General features: G+C 33.2%; 1 protein-coding gene and 1 long non-coding RNA gene across 2 annotated transcripts; both read left to right on the forward strand.

Moving 5' to 3' along the window:
• Positions 1-218: 218 nt before the first annotated feature.
• Positions 219-1,340, forward strand: LOC129291092 (uncharacterized). Its single transcript, XR_008588642.1, has 3 exons — positions 219-315; positions 411-483; positions 1,076-1,340. It is a non-coding gene; the product is annotated as an uncharacterized LOC129291092 (long non-coding RNA).
• A 164-nt stretch (positions 1,341-1,504) lies between these two features.
• Positions 1,505-4,293, forward strand: LOC129291088 (uncharacterized). The gene is made up of 10 exons (XM_054928227.1): positions 1,505-1,695; positions 1,786-1,995; positions 2,069-2,407; positions 2,483-2,770; positions 2,845-3,130; positions 3,225-3,416; positions 3,500-3,610; positions 3,692-3,782; positions 3,868-3,966; positions 4,062-4,293. Exons 5-10 carry the CDS (start codon positions 2,967-2,969, stop codon positions 4,176-4,178), a joined length of 774 nt encoding a protein of 257 aa, XP_054784202.1. The 5' UTR covers positions 1,505-1,695; positions 1,786-1,995; positions 2,069-2,407; positions 2,483-2,770; positions 2,845-2,966; the 3' UTR covers positions 4,179-4,293.
• Positions 4,294-22,187: the final 17,894 nt, after the last annotated feature.

Genomic DNA, 22,187 nt, shown 5'->3' on the forward strand with positions numbered 1-22,187 from the left:
ATTTGATGGTTATTTAATAACAAGCATCAAGTAATGAATACTTGATGGTTATTATGAAATAACCGTCAAGTATTGCCTTTTAAATTTACGCTCCAGAACCTTTCATTTTCACATTTCTGCAACTCGAACGTTTTCAAAAATACACCCAGAGTACTTGGAAATCATTTTTCGTCACTAAAATTGCCCAAAAACATAAATTTAGACTCGATTCTTCTTGGGTTTTGCTCGTGGGTTCCATTTTTTGGGGTTTGTGGGTTGTTCGTTCATCCAAGTCTTTATTTCGGGCGTTTTGGGTTCGTTCTCCATCTTCCATATGTGAGTTTAATTTCTTTTTCATCTGTTTAATTCATTTTTGGGTTTAGTGTTTAGAGTAAATTTGACTTCAAATTCCCCTATTTTCTTTTCAACAGTGCAAAACGCGAGTTGTCTTCTTTCTTCCTTCCCCTGCTCTTCTTCTTCATCCTCGTGCTCTGCCTCTCTTAAGTAAGTTGGCCTATCCTTCTTCCTTGTGATATTGTTGTCAATTGATTATAATTAGAGAGTTGATTGGAATTAGCAATTGGAATATGAATTTTTTGTTCATTAGAACTACGATTTGTGATTGAATGTATATAGGCTTTTGTTTTTAGTTCTTTGTTAGTTTTGAAATTAAATTTAAGATTATATGACAATTAATTTACTGTTGGGCATTTTATGAATTTGTTGAAAATTTGGTTCCCTTGTTGTGATGATGGTGATTAATTTTGTTGTTGGATAACTTGATTAGATATGATTGAGTTATATTGAATTTATAGGACAAAATAGATTGTTGGGATAAAATTTTTATATCAATTATTGTTAGGTAACTTGATTGAGTATAATTAAGTTATATGAGAACTTGAATGATAAAACTTTTTGTTTAAGTTGATTAATTGTGTTCTTTTTGTTTAAGTTAATTAATGTTTGAATTAATTGTGTGCATTTTGTTTAAGTTGATTAATTGTGTTCTTTTTATTTAAGTTGATTAATGTTTAAATTAATTATGTGAATTTTGTTTAAGTTATTTAATGTTTGATTTAATTATCTTCCTTTACAGATAAATGGCTTCTGACAGCGAGTCTGTTGATACCCCTCCATCAATTCTAGCTACAAATTCGACTGAGGTTTCGAGTACACAGAAAAAGCTAGAGCAGGAGTACAATAACATTCAACGAGGCCTAAGGATAATGGAAGAGGTGACAAAAACAAGAGCTGCAGGAAAAAAAATTGATGTGCAATGGAACAAGAAAGGGCAAGCAATTAAATCCTCAAAATTCATAAGTTATATTGGGGTGGTGGCAAAGACTACTGTGCCTATCACAGTAAAATGATGGCGCAAAGTAGATGAGGCCACGAAGGCTCTTATTTGGGATACTATAGCAGTAAGTTACATTTTACTAAGTATATTTTGGTATAAACTATTTTTAAAATTAATGCATCTGATATGTTGTTTATTTTATTTTGTAGTCAGGATTTGACATTGATGAGAGTAGGCAAGATTTTGTCCTACAAAAGGCTGGGAGGGCACTACGGTCTTTCAGATATTTTATCACACAGAAATATTTGAAAGATCCTGATGCTGAATTTGTAGCTTGAGTTCCTCCTTTATTACAGCCTTTGGTAAAACAAGAGGATTGAGATGCTTTTGTTGCCTCACGGCATGAAAAGGAATTCAAGGTATTAGTATTTCTTAAATTTCAAGTTTGGTGTCATTAATTGATTATATGTGTATGTACTAACAAAATTTTTTGTTATTAACTCGTCAAGGAATTAAGTACACAGAATAAGGAGAGAGTAGCGAAGAACGAATATCCTTATAGAGCAGGGAGGTTAGGGTATGCAGGCATTGAGCAGAAACAATTAGAGGAGGAGGGATCAAAGGTTACCATATCCCGCCATAAGCTCTGGGCATTGGCACGCACTAATAAAGAAGGAATTATTGACAACCCCTACGTGAAGGAGGTTACTGAAAAGATTGTAAGTATTATATTTATCTACTACTTAATAATTAATTATGAATATCCAAACTAAACATATTTACTCTACACAGGATTCCATCTCTTAGGAAGTCTCACAGGGCAACCTTCCTGAGGATGAGGATATCTTAGCTAGGGCGTTGGGAACTGCTAACCACCTTGGTCATGTCAGGGGTGTTGGCTTCGGAGTCACGAAGAAGCAATATTTTGGCAAGATAAAAAAGCGAACATCAGCTTCTTTATCTGAGGTCCAAGAGCTGAGAGAAGAGCAAGTCGTTATGAAGCAGAAACTACTAGCCCAGGTAGCATTAATTGACATGTTGTTGAAAGGGCAAGTTCTTGGGAGGACTTTGGGTGAGATTAGCCCTAGTCAGAAAGATAGCTGCACAGTCCCCTCAGAAAAACTACTTGAGGTAATATGTTTTACCTTATGAATTTGTCTAATTATTTTTATTTTAGAAACTGATTGTCATTGTTTGTTTAATTAGGGCGAGAATGATTGCAATTGTTTGACAGACACTCCTGAACATAGAGTGGTTGCAACAGGACGTGTGTACAACATTCCCGGGGACACAATCCATAATCATCCCCTCTCGTCCGACTGTGTTGGAGTTTCTCTACTTATTGCCATCGACCCCAACTATCCATTGCCTGTTCCTACTGATGAGGCACAGATGGTAGGGGAAGCAGTAGGGAGCTTCGTTGCATGGCCTAGCCACCTTGTAATAGTGGTAACACCAAAGCCGGCAAAGGACCCATTGCCTCCAAAGAAAAAGGTACGGTTTAAATAGTTATTTATAATTTTATAATATAATTATAAATATCTAACTTTTTGTTGTGCAACTGAAAGGGAAGAGCAAGCTAAAAGGTAAGTCAGGCCATACCAAAAAGTCAGCCACAGTTTTGCAATATCCAGCAGCACTGGTGCCAACTGTAGAATACAAATATTGTGCCTGTCTTGAGACATATGCGATGGCTACGAGGATGGCTCGTCAAGTTGCGATTGGGGATATCATTAGTTTTGATGATGGGCTGTATGGAAGACCGAGCTTGTTTAAAGTTGTTCGGGATGAAATTTTGAATGAAATTCTCAAGCACGAAATGGCCAGTACTAGTCTGATGAGCTTCTACATGAGGTATTTCTTCGATAATGCTCAGTTAATTACTTAAATTATATATATGTGTGTGTGTGCACGTGTGTGTATTAACCTGGTTATTTTTTTACTTAAGCCACCTTTATACCTCATTTGTGGTTCCTGGCGGCCTTGAGTCGAGATTCAAGCTGATTAATCCCCACGATGTCTCTGCTTATAATGGAATTACAAAGGAAGCTTTTGAAGATCAAGCAAGGCAGTTTTCAAATCAATTTAAGGATAGGGGAGCAAGTAATGATACTTTATTTCTTGCTTCTTACTGTCAAGGGTAAGCCACTTTCTAGCTACTTTTGGTACAAGTAAATATTTTTTATATTTACTTATTTGATAACACTTGTTATTTCTTATTAGGGGGCACTGGATGCTTATTGTGGTTAACCCTATTGCTTCAAAAATTTGGTATCTTGATCCTCTTAACAAAGAACCAAGCAATAGGCCAGATATGGTAGAACTTTTTAATAAGTAAGTTGAATTTTTATTAATTGTTATTTTAATATCCATATATATTGAATTTCTAACATTTATTTTTTATTTCCTTCTTAGAGCTGTGGTCTTGTATCGAACTGCGATCAACAAGACCTTGTCCCCTAGCTTAAGGGTATTGGACTCTTGTGAGACATGGGTCACAGTTAAGGTAAACCTAATAGACTAAGTTTTTAATTAACAAACTGTAGCCTTTTAACTATTATTTTATTGATATGTAATTTTTTTTTGCACAGTGTTCACTCCAGCCAGATCAAAGCAATGACTGTGGCTATTGCTTGATGAGATTCTTAAAGGACATTATCACCCATGCTCCTACCACATTACCTAACAAGGTATATATTAAATATAATGATACTTAAATTATAAATTTCAACAACTTTTGTTAGATAGCTATTAACTTGAATTTGTTGTAACTCTTTGCATACAGTACTTCGAGGATGCCTACTGTATTCAGTATGCAGCTGTGCATATAGAGGAAACCCTTGAAGAGGTAGCTCAGGCTGTGTTTAACATGTGGATAGCAGCAGTGGTTAGGCCTAATTAGTTTTGGTGTACACATTTATTTTTTTGGTCAATTTTATGTTTGAGGCCAATTAATTTTAAAATTTAAACTTGTAAAGTAGGTAAAGTTATAGATTTTTTTATGGCATCGGGTTTAGAGTATAGGTAGATATAAGATAAATTAAAGATATTTAGATTGTAATTTCAATATAAATAATGATTCAATTGTTTTTTATTGTTGGCTGGCTGGTATATATATTTGATTGCTTTGTATTTGTAGGGGGCTGCTTTTTTAAGTAGCTCCCAGCTTTTAAAAAAACACATCATAAATACTTGACGGTTATTTAGAAAGAAACTTCAAGTATAAGTTTACTTGACGGTTACTTCAAAATAACCATCAAGTATGTACGAATACTTGACGGTTATTATGAAATAACCGTCAAGTATTTGGCATACAGAATTTGTGAAAGCATATTTGACGCTTGTTACAAAATAACCGTCAAATATTACTAAATACTTGACAGTTATTTAAAATAACCGTTAAGTATATTGCTACAGTATATGCAAATGTTTAAGTGATTATTTGACGGTTATTTTGAAATAACCATCAAGTAATCTCTAAAATATTTGACGATTTTTAACCGTCAAATAAATATATGGTGCCTCATTACTTGACGGTTAAAAATTGTCAAATAATTTCTAAAATAACTGTCAAGTAAGGGGGTATTTTGTAGTAGTGTTTATATTTACTAAATAAAAATTTTATAAATTTTTTTTATAAATCTACCCACTAATCCAGACAGTGCAAATTTAATATGGATAGTTTAAATTTAATATTAAAATTTTTATAAATTGATTATCCACATATACTTTGGATAATGCAAATTTAATATTAAATTTTTATATATTTTTTTATTTTGGTGATAAAATATTGAAAATAAAGATAATATTCTAATATGCACTTTCCATAAAAATATTATTTAAAAAATAGAAGTTATGAATTTTAAATTTGAACTGGGCACCTGAATTGTTAATATATAAAAGTTATAAAAAAATTTTAATATCTCTTTAAAAGTACAAAAGCTGATGCAGCTCTATCCATAGCGTTTGATTTGGGCCATCAAGAAATTTATATATAACTTAATAAATTATGTACATTATATAACACATATTTTATTAATATCATTTGTTATAAATTTTATATTAGAAAAATTGGTGAAAAGGACCTAGTTAAAACCAAAATTGGTCCTTGGAACCAAATGTATTTGACAGACCAAGTCTATTGTTATATTCATAAAACAATTTTTTGGGTTGATCAAAATGCCCCAGTGTAATACTTTCTTCGCACATTGTAAGGTCTCCTTTACTTAACAACACAATGATCCACTATTAAAGTAATCAAGAGATTATCCCTCGAAGATTACCAAAGTTGCCAAATTCTGTAAAAGAGAATTTCTCAGACCATTTACAATGGAATCCCAAAATTTAACATTTCAAATCTCAAACATTAGTTAATAAGTTCAAATTATAGTTTGAAAGCCATGCGAAAGTTTAGAAATCAAATGGGACCCAAAACCATGAGTTTTAGGACTCAAAAATAGATTTTATGCAAAAAATGACATGTGTGTTGTGGTTTGTGACATGTGTGTCACAGCTTGCCTTCTCTGTGCCATGTGCCGCGATGCATTGCACGAATTTGACAGCATTGGTGTTATCATTTAACAGCACAGGGAATTAACTTTTGATGCATTCTAAATCTCCGTCCGATGTCTGCTTAAGGTGGTTTGGGTATCTGTACGGAGCTTTCTCCAAGCTTTAGCTAATGGCACCAGTTTCACCTTCTAACTCTTATTTTATAGAAAGTTGGACACCAAAACCTATTTTAATCACTTTAGTCACAAAATTTCACATATAGGTGTCCCAACTCAACCATATTTGCCAATAGCTCACACCGACTATCTGACCACACTCAATAGACTCTTGTCGACCCGTGCAACGTACCACACACAATCAAAAACACTTATATCACAAAATCACTACTCAACCTTGATTTTCACGAAACATAAAAGGGCAGAAAATGTTACACAAATTCATCAATTTCATTCCAATTCTTTCAAAATACAAATGTTTCTACTTGCATAAGTATTTTGGCCCTATTCACGGGTTTACAACTAAAACTCACTAACCCAGGGCATAAAATACACAAGGTGTACACAAAATAATGCAAGTAGTGTAAAAATAACATCAAATGTTCCTAGTTGGCAAATATGATAACATATACACATGAAACAACAAAAAGGAGGCATATAGAGGATTACTCCATAATCCTAGGCCTTAGTGTGTTTTTTCTCGATTCGGATCTAATGAGCTAGGTCCTGAAAATATTAAAAATTGAGGGGTGAGTATAACTACTTAATAACCAAGTTTTACCTAACCTATACACTTGCATATCAATTGTAAATAGACGTGATTGGGCAAATAGGTAGATACCACATATAAACACTCAGCCACAGTTCACAAAACTAACAAATATGTGACCGGGCTCACAAAACATAGTAATCATGTTATTTTGCAAAGCATAACATGAGGTCACAATAATAACAACCATGTTCCCTTAACACATGTTGGTTTACAAAACTAACAACCATGTGGCCGGACTTATATGCATGATCATATGCCAACCTTATACTCTTCTATTACCTTTGACATAAAACTAGTGGCTATCACATGGCTACATCCTTTATGGACTAACCCAGGTTTCCACTTGTGAAGAGCTATAGGGTCAGGGTGAACTCACTCACTTATATAATCTAGTTTCCCCCAATATTAACAACCATGAGGTGTCGTACCCCTAATCTAACCTCCTCATGAACTGGTGGAGAGTAGTTAGGTTTGAGTCCCTTGTAGAACAAGTGGGACAGTCCTAAATCAACCATGAGATAAGGGCTACCTCTCGATTTCAACAGTCGAGGTTAAGGTAAGTTCCTGACTCCAACGGTTACTGCTAGCACCATGTGGACTTAAACCAATCTATTCCTCTCCCTAGGTGAACTCCCGCCAATGATCATGTTATGTACATTTGTCACATATTATGCATTTCAAGAATTAATTTATAGAGATTAATCTCACATACTCATATTCAATTACTCCACACATTCAACATATGAATTATGATTATTTTGAGGGATTAAATAAGCTTAAATGATGTGGATGACACATGAAAAATTAGGCACACATTGGAATAATTTACAAACCAATAGGAGGGTGCCACCTTGCAAGTGTGACAAGGCTTCTATTTTCTTTTTATTTTCTTTTCCTATTTTTTAATTGAGAATTCCGCTGATGGGAGACACTGAGGAGCACATCTATACGCCTCATTTTCGGATCCAACACTCATCTCATTCATCTTCCGCATTTTCTCTCTCTTGTTCATAGTGTTCTTCATTTTCTCTCTTTTGTTCTTCATTTTCCAGCACCTTAACCTCCATTTTCAGCCACTAAACCTCCACAAAACTCATACCATTCTTCTCCTCTCTTCATTTTTGTTCCATCCCTTCTATTTTCACAAGGATTGAAGCTCATTTCTATCATTCAAGAGCTATGGAGTTTGGCCTTCACAAGCAATCAGTAGGGTTCTTGAATATGATAAAGATTGGCTAATTTCTTTGGTGGAATCCTAAAGATATGAAGATGGAGGATGAGTCTTGAGCTTCAAATTGGCTAAGTTCTTTTGTTTCCTATCCTCTCTCTTTTTACTAGATGGTTAGATTCCTTAATCTAGGGTTTAATCATCTTAGCTTGTAAATTATAATTTGAATTTGATGTTGATGTAAAGAGAGAGGATTGTTTCATTTAATTTCTTCCTTGGACGGCCATGACTGAATTTTTCCACTCTTTGTTTGGCACATAATCTTGTGTTTTTCAATTAGTGAATTACTTATGTTAATATTGTATAATCTTATGATGTTAATGCTTGTGTTATTGAGTAGCTTGACATAATCTTGTGGTTGCTCAATTTATGTGTTTGACCATGCTTGTTGAGGGAGGATTTTGAGTGAATCACCTGGCTAATTTATTGACCAATTGGTTAATTGAACTAGGGACTTTAATCTAAAACCTATGGAGGTTAGCTAATTAGGTTAATTGGCTTAAGATAATTTTCTTAAGTTATGACAACTTTAGTCAAGAGAAAAGAGAAGATAAACTTAGCCTAATCATGAGAAGATAATGAGTTCAAAATTGACTAATCTCAAGGGTTCCATTATTATGAAAAGGGAAATGCATTTCACTCACTTTATTTAGCATTTTAATCATTAGGTAATTATTTTAGATAATTAGATAACTAAAGTCCTACAACTTTGGATGATTTATTCTACTAGATAACTTTTAATTAGACTAAGACCATTCCTTGGGAGATAACCTAGGGTTGACCCTATATTGCATTAGGGTTACCTTTCATTTAATTTTGAGGATAATCGACTAATTTCCTATCAAAATTTTGGTATGGGTTTTACTTCGAAATTAAATGATCTAGGTGTCTATAGAAAGCTCTTTTCACAAATTAGCTAATGACATAGGTTTTACTTCCAAATTAAGTCACATAACGTAGTTGGACACTCAGACACATTTTCAACCATTTTCACAATTTTCATAACACAAGGGTATCCACAAACCCTACACAAGTGCCAAATATTATTCCTAACACCCAGACCATACTCAATTGACTTAGGACTACTTGTACAACACACTACATGCATATTTATATCACAATATCAAATTTTTACTCCTCAACCCCTTAATATCAAAAATAAAAGGGGGAGGTTTTAACATTGAATAATCCATTCAATATTCACAATTAAAACCAAATCAACAGTCCTATACTTGTACTAGTATTTTGGCTTTATTAAACACTTGAACAACTTACAACTAACAACCCAAGGCCTAAAATACATTCTAAAAATCATTAACAAAAAAATAGTGCAAGTGTATGCAAAAATATATCCTAGTTGGCATGTCCAATGCATTATACAAAATAAATGGAATGGGGAGGATCTACAGTAGGAATTTCATGAATTCTTAAGCTTCGAAGTCTTTCCTTTTTTTTTGCACCAAAGCTAGAGCTTGAAAAATATTAAAAGAAAGGGGTGAGTTTAGCTACTCAATAAATAAGGTACACCTATCCTATGAAGTTATATATCAATTGAAATAACACTTATAAATATGAGTTGATTATTCAAAGGTGTCGATTACATATGATACAAGCTATATTTTCACAATTTGATGTATGTATATATATATATATAATCATATTCTTCATTTCAATCACAGAGTGCATTGCTACAAGGCACACAAATGTGTGACAATATAATGACTCAACTCATCATCTCAATACACTTTGCCACTACAATGGCACAATCTTTATCATGACTTGTCACAAACATAACAACCATAAAATATGTTGGATAAATGCATATGCATGATCAAACCATCTTTATACCCTCATATCTTCCGATTGAAACCATGGACTATAATATAAAACAGAGCTCCATCTGTGTGACTAGACTATTCAAGCTCACTAATTATGAGGTGTGACCTAACTAAAGATCACAACATTCACTTTCAGACCACGACTTCCACCACTCTCGAATCTCTAAGGTGTTGTATACCCTAAGCTAACCTCCTCAACAAACAAGTAGAGATAGCTAGGTTCTATTCCCTCAACAAATTATGGGATAAGGCTATGTCGTTGTGCATAGTAAGCTAGTTGTATATACTATATGAATTTTATCTACTCATTTTTCTAGGCGAACTCCCACCAACTAATCATGCATTATACATTGCTAACCAATTTTACAATTTTATTTATTCAAAATCAACACATTAGGCTCATGATATTATACTAACCAAGTGAGCATTAATGACACATTCATAAATGCTCTCCTTTTCAACTATAAATTCCATAACACAACTCTAAATTCCCATTTAGCCATAAATATAGTCCTTACATGTTAACACAAGTAGATGGCCATTATCTCACCTAAAATAAACATCTCATTTCAACATGTATTCATAGTTTTGAAACTCATTTTGAATTTAGCTCCATATTTCAAGTCAAACACAATTATGCATATTCACAATTTATTCAATTATCATTGGTTTAAGGTATGCTTACACATTCACAATCCAACTATACATGCAAACATGCACATTTTTACATTAAAAAACTCAATTAACAAACAACTACCCAAAATAGGGTTCCCTTGGTTACCTTAAACTTTTGAGAAGTTAAATGTCTACCCTTTAATATTAGCTTCCAAGATTGCTTTCCTTAAGTAAAATGGTGCTCGAACGATTAATCTACAATTAATCAAGTTTGAATTTATCAACATTGTCAAATTCACAATTCCAACTCTCATTTTCTACATCTAAAACATCCAATACCTTTTTTTCCTCACATTTAGGCCTATCCATTGGGCTTATTAACTCTCTTTAGCTCTCATTGTCATGAATGAGTCATTATACCTCTATTAATGGCATTTCAACTCATCTAATTACCTTCATTAATTCCATTTTTGGCTATTTATGGAATTCACCAACCAACAACCTTTAAAACTATTAATACTAGGTTTAAATACTATAAACAACTCCCATTGACTCTAATTAAGTTAATGTATTTGGACCTATAGATCATATGGATCAAAAATCTCCATTTTCACTCAAACCTTAACTTAGATCCTTATGAAAATGAACTAGAAGGGGATGAAAGGAGTTTAGAACACTTACCTTAGGTTTTTCTAGCTTCAAAATGCTCCTAAACCTTAAGTGAAAAATCCCTAGTAGAGTAAAAGGCATTCTCTTTGTTTCCTCTATCTCTTCTCTTTGTTTTTCGCATTAGTTCGTGATTAAATTATGTAGAAATCATGTAACATCATCCCTAACATTATCAAACACATAAAACACCAAACATGAAACACCATTATGATAATTGAGATTAGTCTAATCCCAAGACAATTGATTATCAAAACACAAGAGTTTAAAGAATATTTAAGAAAAATGAGATCCTAAAAAAAACCCTTTTTGCAAGATTGTTTGAGCTTAAATTGTACTTTAAAACTAAGTAAATAAGACAATAAAAGTATAGGAAATTTATCATGCTACAAAAATGATAAGCAGCAATATATTTCTAGCCATATAGGCACAGTATGCTGTGGTGCTATGAATCGTCTGTTACGGCAAACTGTATAAAAGGAAACGCCTTTCTTTGTGCCTCGTGCTCAGCGCGATAGACAATGCTTTCATGATAGCTCTCCAAGCCAACTTTCGGAGTGCATCATTTTGCCATCCGACATTTGATTTGGGCAATTCAAGTATCCACACGAAGCTCTTCGAGCCTTTTAGCTAATGGCACTAGTCTCACACTCAAATAATCATCTATTGAAAAGATGTATACCTAAACTTAAAATGGTTTGTTTTCACCTCAAAACACATTCAAAGGTGTCTAAAACACATTACTAAATGCCATTAGCTCTGGAATTACTTTGACACCTCAAATAGACCAGACACCACATACAGCCTATCATATCACATAAACAACCAATCATACTCAAAATGACCACCAAACTCCTAATTCACAACAACAAAAGGGGTGGATAAAATTCAACTAACATATAGTTTTGGTTAATTCAACATATGAACCATTACAATTATTTCACTTGTACTAGCGTCTTGGTCGAGCGCACTCATTCAATCACAATCACTACAGGCTTAGGTGAAGGTACGCACACATTTCATAAATCCTCATGTAAGTGATTACCAATACAAATGAAATGCTTCTAAGTTGGCATTATAATATAGCACATTCATTACAAACCCAAAAAGACGAAAGAAAAGAGCTATACAACAATGCTCTTTACTCTTTAATCACCCCTTCCTTTCCCTTGCCCCTATTAGTGCCCTCACCTGTAAAATATAACCGCGGGGTGAGATAAATATCTCAGTAATAAAATAACTTACTATTATCAATTAACATGCATAACTAAAAGCGAGTAAAGTTTGTATACTTCAAAACATACTTTTAACATAGTTCAGGATATTCTTTTTCATAATCAATATTTATTTTCACTCTAACATGATCATTCTACTATTCAAGCATCTATATCACTCTAACTGAAACCATAGGTTCTTGTGGCAAATGTACATTCACAATAATCCGAGCTCACCTTCAGTAGTAAGATCACCTGACTAAAGGTGTCTTATCCTAATTTCAGACTATGGTCTCCCCTTATCGCATATGAATTATGGTGTCATTACTCCAACACTGTATCACTGATGTTAAGGAGTGTTACTCTCCAATACCATATTCCACATAAATATTAAGGAGATAATCTCTAACACTATAGCTTATTAGATATTAAGGAGATACATGCCATATAGATTTTTACTACTCCTTCCTACGAGTGACCTCCTACCCCCTAACATGATCATGCTTACATATCTCATATATAACACATGTACATATCAAATTTCTTAACCAATCCATATAAAATTGTTACTAACTCCATCATTTTCAAAATCATTTCATATGCACAAAATCATATTTCATAATATACGATATTATCAAATCACAAGTAGCAAACATGCATATCTACTTATAAACAATTAAGAAATATAATCAAAAAAGGATTATTCCTTTACCTTAACCCTTTATCACAAAAGGATTATTGTGGTTCAATGTTAACTCTACACATTCCCACCTGCACAATAACATGCGAACAACCTTAATCTACAAAATTAAGTGACAATTATCAATTATCACTCCGAATAAATTCCAAATTCACAAGGTTTCCAAGTACCCAAAACTCTCAAACACCACAATAATAACATCCACCTTTTTAAATCACTCTAAAAATCCTATTTAATATCTAAATATACTAAAATCATCATCTAATTATCCACCTTGTCCTAAAACCTTCAATTTCTAACACAGAATTCATTCAAACCCTAACCAAAAATTCCAAGTCACCTTAAAACCCATAAACTTAGGGTTAGAGGCTTGATTTAGCTCCCCAAGACCTTATCTAAGGCAATGGGTTTAGTCTAAATCAAAGAACAATAAAAAACAAGCCTCAACCATACCCAAAAGTATCAAAATTCATATAAAAAGGAGAGGGGAAGAAAGGGAAGCTTACCCAAGGTGTAGTAAGCCTAATGTGCCTTTAAGATGCCCTTAAGATCATGCCTTATTCACCTTTGGGTCTCCCCTATCACTTTCTTATTTTCCTTTCTTTCTTCCTTGTAGTTTCAGTTTGTTCTTGTGAGTCTGATAAAGGTTGATTTTGCAAGTGCGCCATAGTGCATTGATGCGTAAGCCACGAAGCATGGTATAGAGAGCCACACTATAATTTAAACTTTCCTTTGTGCCATGGCCCACTCGGACATCTATCTAGCCTTTTTTTTAAAGCTTTCTAAGTATCCAAAAACTATATTAGTTCTCCCATAAATGTCATTAGTCAATAATTAACACAAAATTACCATTTTACTCTACTAAACACTTAAAATTCTCATATTTAAACACTAAGATGTTACACCACCCAAACATTGAGCTAAATGAGATTTGAATACGCGAACCCAAAATGGCTCATTTTCTTTCAAAAATTACAACCAAGGTGCCCAAACCCCCAAACCAAGTGCTAGTAACTGTGGAACAATTAGGCCAACTCAAATGAACTACACACAACCCGTTCAAGCATTCAAAACACAATTGCAACAGTCCAGACAAGATTTGGCCACCAAAACCTCATTTTCAACATAAATTTCACTAGGGTAATACTTTCTCATAAACAATCCAATGGCCAACCTATTATATAAATCAATATAAAACTAACACTTATACTAGTATCTCAACCTCTCACAGTTATTACAACACAGATACAACAACCCAAGCCGAGATACCCACAGTTCACAACAGAATTTATGCAACTGTATCACAAAACTATACATGTTCTAAGTTGGCATATGCATTCAACCATTCATTACAAACCAAAATAAGTGAAAGGACTATACAACTAAGACCTAGTCCCCTTAATGCTCAATTGCACCTTCCTTTTCATTGCCCCTATTCGAGCCTTCACTTGTAAAATGTAACCATGGGGTGAGTTGAGAACGCAATAACTAAATAATCTAATCAACTGCTTGTGTATGAGAATAGTTTGTGCATCTGTGAAGTGACATAGTAAATCATATATCATGTCTCATAAATCCACACATATAGTTATAACATGATATGCAAGATCAACACACCACCTTATACCCTCCTTATGTCTTTCAACTAAATCTATAGGCTGACAATTTGATAGGACCAAGTCTATGTGACTGGACTGATCCAAGCTCACAATTAGTAGGAGGCAGCCTTAGCTAACAGTGCCTTCATCCACTATGGACCAGGATTCCTCCTGTCCATAATTGCTAGGGGTGTCAATGCCCAATCTATCACTTGTAGTACTAGGACTCTAAACAATATAATACTAAGCACCGAGGCCTCCACGATACCAGTTTACCACATGAATTTCTAAATAATGTCCTGACAACGCATTAGGGTGAACTCCCATCCTCTCACAATGATCATGCCAACATGCTCAATGCATCCAATACATACTCATAACCTATCAATGATCACAATTGCTTATTTCCACGTAAACCATATAATTTCGCAAGTAGTTATACATAAAAATAGCATTTACTCTTCAAATACTAAAACATTAAAATAACTTTTTATTTCACTCCACATAACTTCAAAATCATAATTTCATATTACTAGTATATTAATACCAAACCAAAACATTAACTTTGAAATCTACACACTACCATCCAAATATACAAAAAGGGAGATTAGACAAGCTAGTTACCTCAACCTTTTTTGTCACTAAAAGGGTTACTATGGTCAACCAACAGCTCTACATGCATCCACTATCACAACAAATGCTCAATCAAGGATTAATCTATAAGATTAAACCCTTAATTAATTAAGCAAAAGTTGTTGACAGCCCAGAGTTAACAGAAGAGCTATGTGGATTGGCATAGAAGACCATTGAAATTTTTAACTGGTGGTTATGTGTTTTCTAGGGTCATGGCAATGGCTGGCATTAGGAGATCAATAAAGGCTAAGAAATTGACTCTTAGGTTTATTGGTCCCCTTAAGATTTTAGAGAAGTTGGGACTTACGACCTATCAGATTGGCTTGCCACTAAGTTTATTAGGTGTCCATGATGTGTTTCGTGTGAGTTAGCTCAAGAAATATCAACCAGATCCTTCTCATGTTATTGAGCCAAAAGATGTGCAACTTCAAGAAAACTTGACTTATCGAGCTAAACCAGAGCGAATTGTGGATGTGAAAGACCAAAAGTTGAGGAATAAGACTATCTATTTTGTTAAGATCTTTTAGAAAGGTATGACTCTCGGTGATGCAACATGGGAGATTGAGGACAAAATGTAGTTTTATCCCTAATTATTCTTACAGGTGTGTAATTATATAAGATTTTGAATTTTGAGGATAAAATTCTTAAAAGGAGGGGAGAATTGTAACATCATAAGTTTCCAAACCAAGAATTATTAATATTTATAAGGGTATTTTGGTCAAATTAGATGAATTATTGATTAATGACATTTATAGGAGGCTAATATAGTTTTTAAATCCTTGGACAGCCTTAGGAGAAGGCTAGGTTAAAGTTCAAATGGGGCATGGCATGGAGGAAGGTTTAAATTGATAAGAGACTCTTTATGCTATGCATGGTAGTGGGTATGTTATACGAGGAGGTCATACGTGCAACATTTGCACTTATTAATTCGCAAAACAGACCTGAAATTAGAACTAGGATAAAGAAAATTATGTGGAGGTGATAGGAAATGATTGATGTCTATTAGGGTATGATCTCTAGACTAATTTGAATGCATTTGGAGCTTGAATTATCATTGGGTAAGTTTTATATTCCCTATCCTCCCTCTTCATGCAAAATTTTTAACTTAAAAGGTATTGTGGGGCTTGTTTTCGGTTGTTGTTAGGTAATAGTTGAACCCATTAACTTATTTAAAGTCTTGAAGAGTTAAATCAAGTCTCTAATCTTAGGTTTATGAGTTTTATATGATTTAGAATATTTGTTGAGAGTTTGGACAAATCCTAGGCATAATCTAAAGGTTTGAAGATAATGTGGGGATTTAGATGATGAATTTGGTATGTTTAGATGTTTAATAGGATGGTTAGAGTGTTTCAAATGGTTGATGTTGTTAGATAAGAAATTTAAGTGCTTTGGGTACTTATAACCTAGTGAATTCAGGGTTTATCTGGCGTGATAATTAATAATTGTCACTTAATTGTGTAGATTGAATATTGCTCGAGCTTTATCGTGCATATAGAACGTGTAGAGCTAACATTAAGCCATGGTAACCCTTTTGTGTAACAAAGGGTTGAGGTAACAGAATAATTTACACTATTTGATTAAATTGCTTAACTATTTATGAGTAGATATGTTAATTTGTACTTGAAATTTGTTAACCTTGCATATTGAAAAATGTAATTTTTGTGAATGTTAAATGATTTTCAATAATAGAGATGATGAAAGTTTTATATAGATTGGTTGAGAAATTTAAAATGTATATATGTTATATATGATGATGTGAGCATGACCATGTTAGGGCGTGAGAGTTCACCCGTAGGAAGGAGTAGTGAAAGTTCATATAGCATGTATCTTCTTAGTGTCTAGTGAGGTATGGTGCTGGAAATTTTCACCTTAGTATCCATGCAGGATACGATGTTGGAAAATAATGCTCTTTAGCATCAGTGATGTAGTGTTAGAGTAATGACACCCTGATTCATGTGAGATAGGGGGAGACTATAGGCTGAAAGTGAGATAGAACACCTTTGGCTAGGTGATTCTACTACTAAAGGTGAGCTCAGACTATTGTGAATGTGTACTTGGTTCAAGAGCCTATAGTTTCAGTCGCGCTGATATTGAGGCTTAGATAGTAAAATGATCATGATAGTGATAAATAGCTTGTGTTCATGGAAAAGAGTATGTTGTAATATGCTAAAAGTATGTTTTGGTACATAATAGCTTTACTCCCTTATAGTTGTGCATGTTAATTAATAGTAGTAAATTATTCTATTACTGAGATGTTTTTCTCACCTTATGGTTATATTTTATAGGTGAGGGCTCCGGTAAGGGTAAGGGGAAGGAAGGGGTTATCGAAGAGTGAAGAGCATTATTGTATAGCTCTTTCCTTTCCTTTTTTTTTGGTATTTGTAATGAATATTACTATAATATAATGCCAACTTAGAAACATAACATTGTTTTGTTATCACTTATATGAGAATATGTGAAGTGTGCGTATCTTGGCTCAAGATTGATGTTGTTATGATTAAATGAGTGTGCTTGGCTAAGATACAGTTACAAGTGATATATTTGAAATGATTTACGCGTCAAAATGACCAAATTGATATATGTGTTAAGTTTTATCCACCCCTTTATGTTGTTGTGAATTGGGGATTTGGTGTTCATTTTGAGTATGAATGCTTATTTATGTGATATGATTAGCTTGTTATGTTATGCATGGGCCAATTAAGGTGGTCAAAGTAATTTTAGAGCTAATGGTATTTGGTAGTGTGTTTGGACACCTTTGAGAGTGTTTTAAGGTGAAAACAAACCATTTTAGAATTAGATGTCCATCTTTTTAATGGATGATTATTTGAGTGTAAGACTAGTGCCATCAGCTAGAAGACTCAAAGAGGTCGTGTGGACACTTGAACTGCTTAAATCGGATGTCGAATGGCAAAACGGTGCACTCTGAAAGTTCAGAGTGATGTCATGATAGCAATCTATTATCATAATAGTAGGTGCACGCCACGGCACAAATGTTCACTGAAGGACTCATCCTTTTGTGCCATCCGTTATGGCGGACGAGCTGGATTCTAAAAAATTTCTAGACTATTTCATTTTGTTTTTAAATGCTGTTTGATTTCTATGCTTTCGTTATCATATTTAATTAATTTTGAACTATGGTTTGAGCTTAAACTATATATTTAAAAAGGGTTTTCTTAGGATCCCATTGTTTTAAACTAATTATCTTTTAAACCCTTAGGTTGTAATAACTTTTACTTGAGATTTTATCTAATCTTGGTTATCATAACGATGTGTAAGAGTATTATCTTGGTAATGTCAAGGTAGATATTACAATATGTTTGAAAAATATGAGCATGATCATGATAAAGGTAGGAGTTCACCCGTAAGGAGTAGTAGAAGTCTATATGGCATGTATTTCCTTAGTTCCTAGTGAGGTACAATATTGGAGATGATCTCCTTAATATCTATGTAGGATATGGCATTGGAGAGTGACGCTCCTTAACATCAGTGATGTGGTGTTTGAGTAATAACACCCTGATTCGTTTGCGATACGGGGAGACTATATATAGTCTGAAAGTGGGATAGAACACCTTTAGCTGGGTGATCTTATCACTGAAGGTGAGCTTGGGCCATTGTGACTGTGTACTTAGTCTAAGAGCTTATGGTTTCAGTCAAGGTGATATGGAGGTTCGGGTGGTAGAATGATCATGCTAGAATGGAAATGAATATTAATTATGAAAAAGATTATGTTGAACTATGCTAGATGTATGTTTTAGTGTATATTGGCTGTATTCCTTTATAGTTGTGCATGTTAATTGATAGTAGTGAATTATTATATTACTGATATGTCAATTGATATGTTTATTCTATTATTTTATTATATTGGTTATCTTATTCCGTTTTACCAAAACACAATTTCCACAGCTAATTTCATTCCATTTCACCCAAACTTCCAATTGTGCTCCCATTCTTTTGCTTTCATTTCCATTTGGCACTTGCATTTCCCTTTCTTCCTACCTTGAAAAAATCTAATAGTGCATTTGGATTAATAGAAATTTAGATTTGAATTCAAATTTGGATTAAATTCCTCATTTTGATATTCAAAAATTTATGGAAATCTATTTTTTTTATATTTTCTTTGTAATTTTAAATTTTCAATTTGTCATACCTTGGTTATTTAAAATTCTAATCATTTCAAAACTCTCGTTCCCTTTGTGTTTTCACTATTGATGTCTCTATAACTCTTATATTTTTTTTCTTATTTCTCATTTTTGTCTCTTATTGGTTAAAAATTAGAGGTAAACTCATCACTTCAAATTTTTCGTTTTCATTTCGAACCTCAACTCATCTTTTTTCTTCATTTGAAATTTTTCAAACTACCAAAAAAATGATTGTAAATACATAATTTTACATGTGAGATTTGAAATTTAAAATTTGAATCAAATCCACCATTCCAAATACTATCTAAAATATTTTAATATGCATATCCAAACTCTCTCTCCACTCACCAAATTCTGATTATATACACACATTCTTTCTCTCTCACCACACATTCTCTTTAGTTTTGCATTATTTTATTTCACTTTCTCTTCCACATTTTTCATTTTTCTCCAACTTCTCCACACATTTCTAGATCTAAAACTCCATCTCCATTCACTCCTTCCACACATCTAAGCTAACAAATCAAACATCAATGCTGTTGTTTTTTTTTCACTCTTCATAATCAATTTTAGCCTAACCAAACACCAATTCACTAGAAGATTTGACTTAGGTTGCCACTAATATATATTAATAGTACTTAGTAATTAATTTGAGGCTTAAGAGACCAGGCTCATCAACATGATAATGATCATCATATATATATGTAAGGCCTTAACTATGATAGTTAAACATGCATTTTTTTAATCAAAGATTCTTCATTACTTAAACAAAGAACAATAAACTCATTTAGGAAGAAAACATAAGCTATAACAAAATAGGAATGAAAACCAACTAAAGCACAATCAGTCAACACCAATATTGTTGTATGGAGCTGAAGAAGTAGAATGGGAATTAAAGGCTTGTTGTGCATCAAAAGTTACAATAGAACACAAAGAAAATGATGGTTCATGCACCCCCTCTAAAGGGCTCACTTCCTTACCAGCAAGAAGATCAATTGCTCGATTACCCTATTGAGGAGTAAATAAAAGGGAGAACCCAACCTTAGATGCCAAATCCTCAATATATTATGCCTCTACACTTCCAATCACACAAATCTAGTTGATTGAGAGTAATGCGATTCACCAAAAGTCTTAAATTAGTTTCAAAACAAATATTCTTATGGCCAAGATTAGTAGCAAGCATCAAAGCCCATTTAAAGGCTAGTGATTGTATTATGAAAGCTGAAATGGACCTAACTTTGTGAATAAAACCCTACTAGAAACTATCAAACTCATCCTTACAGATAATACCAATGGCAACAATCTTAAATTTATTGAAAAAAGCACCATCCACATTTATTTTAAGAACACCAGTGGGAGGAGGTTTCCAACACATAACCATCTCAACATTATCAACAATATTAGCATAGGTTAAAAAATCAACACACAAGTTCTAAAATTCAGCATGTGAAGCTCTAGCCATCTCAATTACATTACTCATATTTGGTTTAATAAAGTTGAAAATTTTTCCATTCCTTTATTTCCAAATAAGTCATAGAATCTAACAAATTAAAGTAATATCATAATTAGACAAACTATCATTGGCCTTCAAAATTGATTCCTATTAGGATTTAAAGCCACTAATGTTCATATTATTAAATCTAAAGCTAAAGTTGCTTCCAAACATGATTGGTCTAACCAAGGACATAAGAAGAAGAGATGTTCTATAGAACTAATTAACAAAAAGACTCTCATTTTGTAAGGTAATATGCCTATTCCTTGCTTCTAAATATAATGGAATGAGGGCTATTTATACTGGCCTGAAGTAGACAAGAAATCAATTCTAATGGGAAAGTTATGGAAGTTCTTAATTTTGAATAGGAGGTTATGGGAATTAAAAGTACTTAAAAGTGCTTATTGGGAGTTTTAGGAGGTTATAAACTCTTATTATAGTTTATGGATAGAAGAGTTATAGAGATAGTAGGGGTTATGGAAATGTAAAGTTGTGGAGATGAAACACTCAATTTCATCCTCCTTGGGTTAGGCATTACTTGTTTGAATGAGCAAACATGTTGTTGACTAGACATTCTAGGACAAGGTACTATCATGGTCATCTTCAACATTTGTCAAAAATGTAGATGGCACGCACAGACAACAATGCTGTGTGATGGTGTATAGCTTGTCTGAAGGCAATGATAATTTTTAGTTCTAGGTTTGTGGAGCTTATAAGCATGATGGTAACATATGTTTGACTTGAAATTGACCAAAAGTAGATCTTCAATAGTGATAATGACAAACTGACCTTAATAACCTCACTTTTTTAGGCTAAACTCATACTTCCTCATCTCTTAGTCACTCCTCATCAGACTTAGCTCTAGAGCCAAGGGGGATAAGAGAAAACACTCTTACTTTGATGAAAAAAATTATATTACTCCTTGTTTCAATATATCGAGAAGATGTACTGAAATTGGCTCTAATACCAAATTGGCTCTAGAGCTAAGGGGGATAAGAGAAAACAATCTTACTTCAATGAAAATAATTATATTATTCCTTCTTGTTTCGGTACATTGAGAGGATACCTACACATATTTGTTTAGGGTAAGCATGACATTAATTTTTAATTGGAAGGTTTTAGGGGTTATAAACATCACATTATTGGGGGTTATGGGATTTTACTGTGACACATTAATGCATGGGAGTTAATAAGATAATAGGGCTATATAAATGTAGAGTTATGGAGATGGATCATTCTATTCCATTTCATTTACTTTCTACATTGATTAAATTAATAACTGGTTCTATACTAATTAAATTAATAACTAGCATAGAAAAAGTTTTTTCACTAGTTAAAAGAATAATTGGTGTAGGAATTTTAAAAATAAAAAATATTTTTTGTTTTCTACATTGGTTAAAGTAAGAATCATTTTACAATTCATTCCTAAAATTCATGGGAGAATGACAACTAATTAAGTCCTAAGGTAATTTACTTTATTTCACTTAAGTCCCAATAGATTCCAAAAT

Source organism: Prosopis cineraria, unplaced genomic scaffold (assembly GCF_029017545.1).
Source record: "Prosopis cineraria cultivar Desert tree isolate PC_DT_omini unplaced genomic scaffold, ASM2901754v1 PC13, whole genome shotgun sequence".
NCBI classification, from domain to species: domain Eukaryota; kingdom Viridiplantae; phylum Streptophyta; class Magnoliopsida; order Fabales; family Fabaceae; genus Prosopis; species Prosopis cineraria.

Coding starts and splice junctions, on each gene's coding strand:
- LOC129291088 (XM_054928227.1), top strand. CDS start 2,967: ATGGCTACGAGGATGGCTCGTCAAGTTGCGATTGGGGATATCATTAGT. Junction 3,611..3,691: donor ATGGTAGAACTTTTTAATAA/GTAAGTTGAATT, acceptor TTTCCTTCTTAG/AGCTGTGGTCTTGTATCGAA. Junction 3,783..3,867: donor AGACATGGGTCACAGTTAAG/GTAAACCTAATA, acceptor TTTTTTGCACAG/TGTTCACTCCAGCCAGATCA.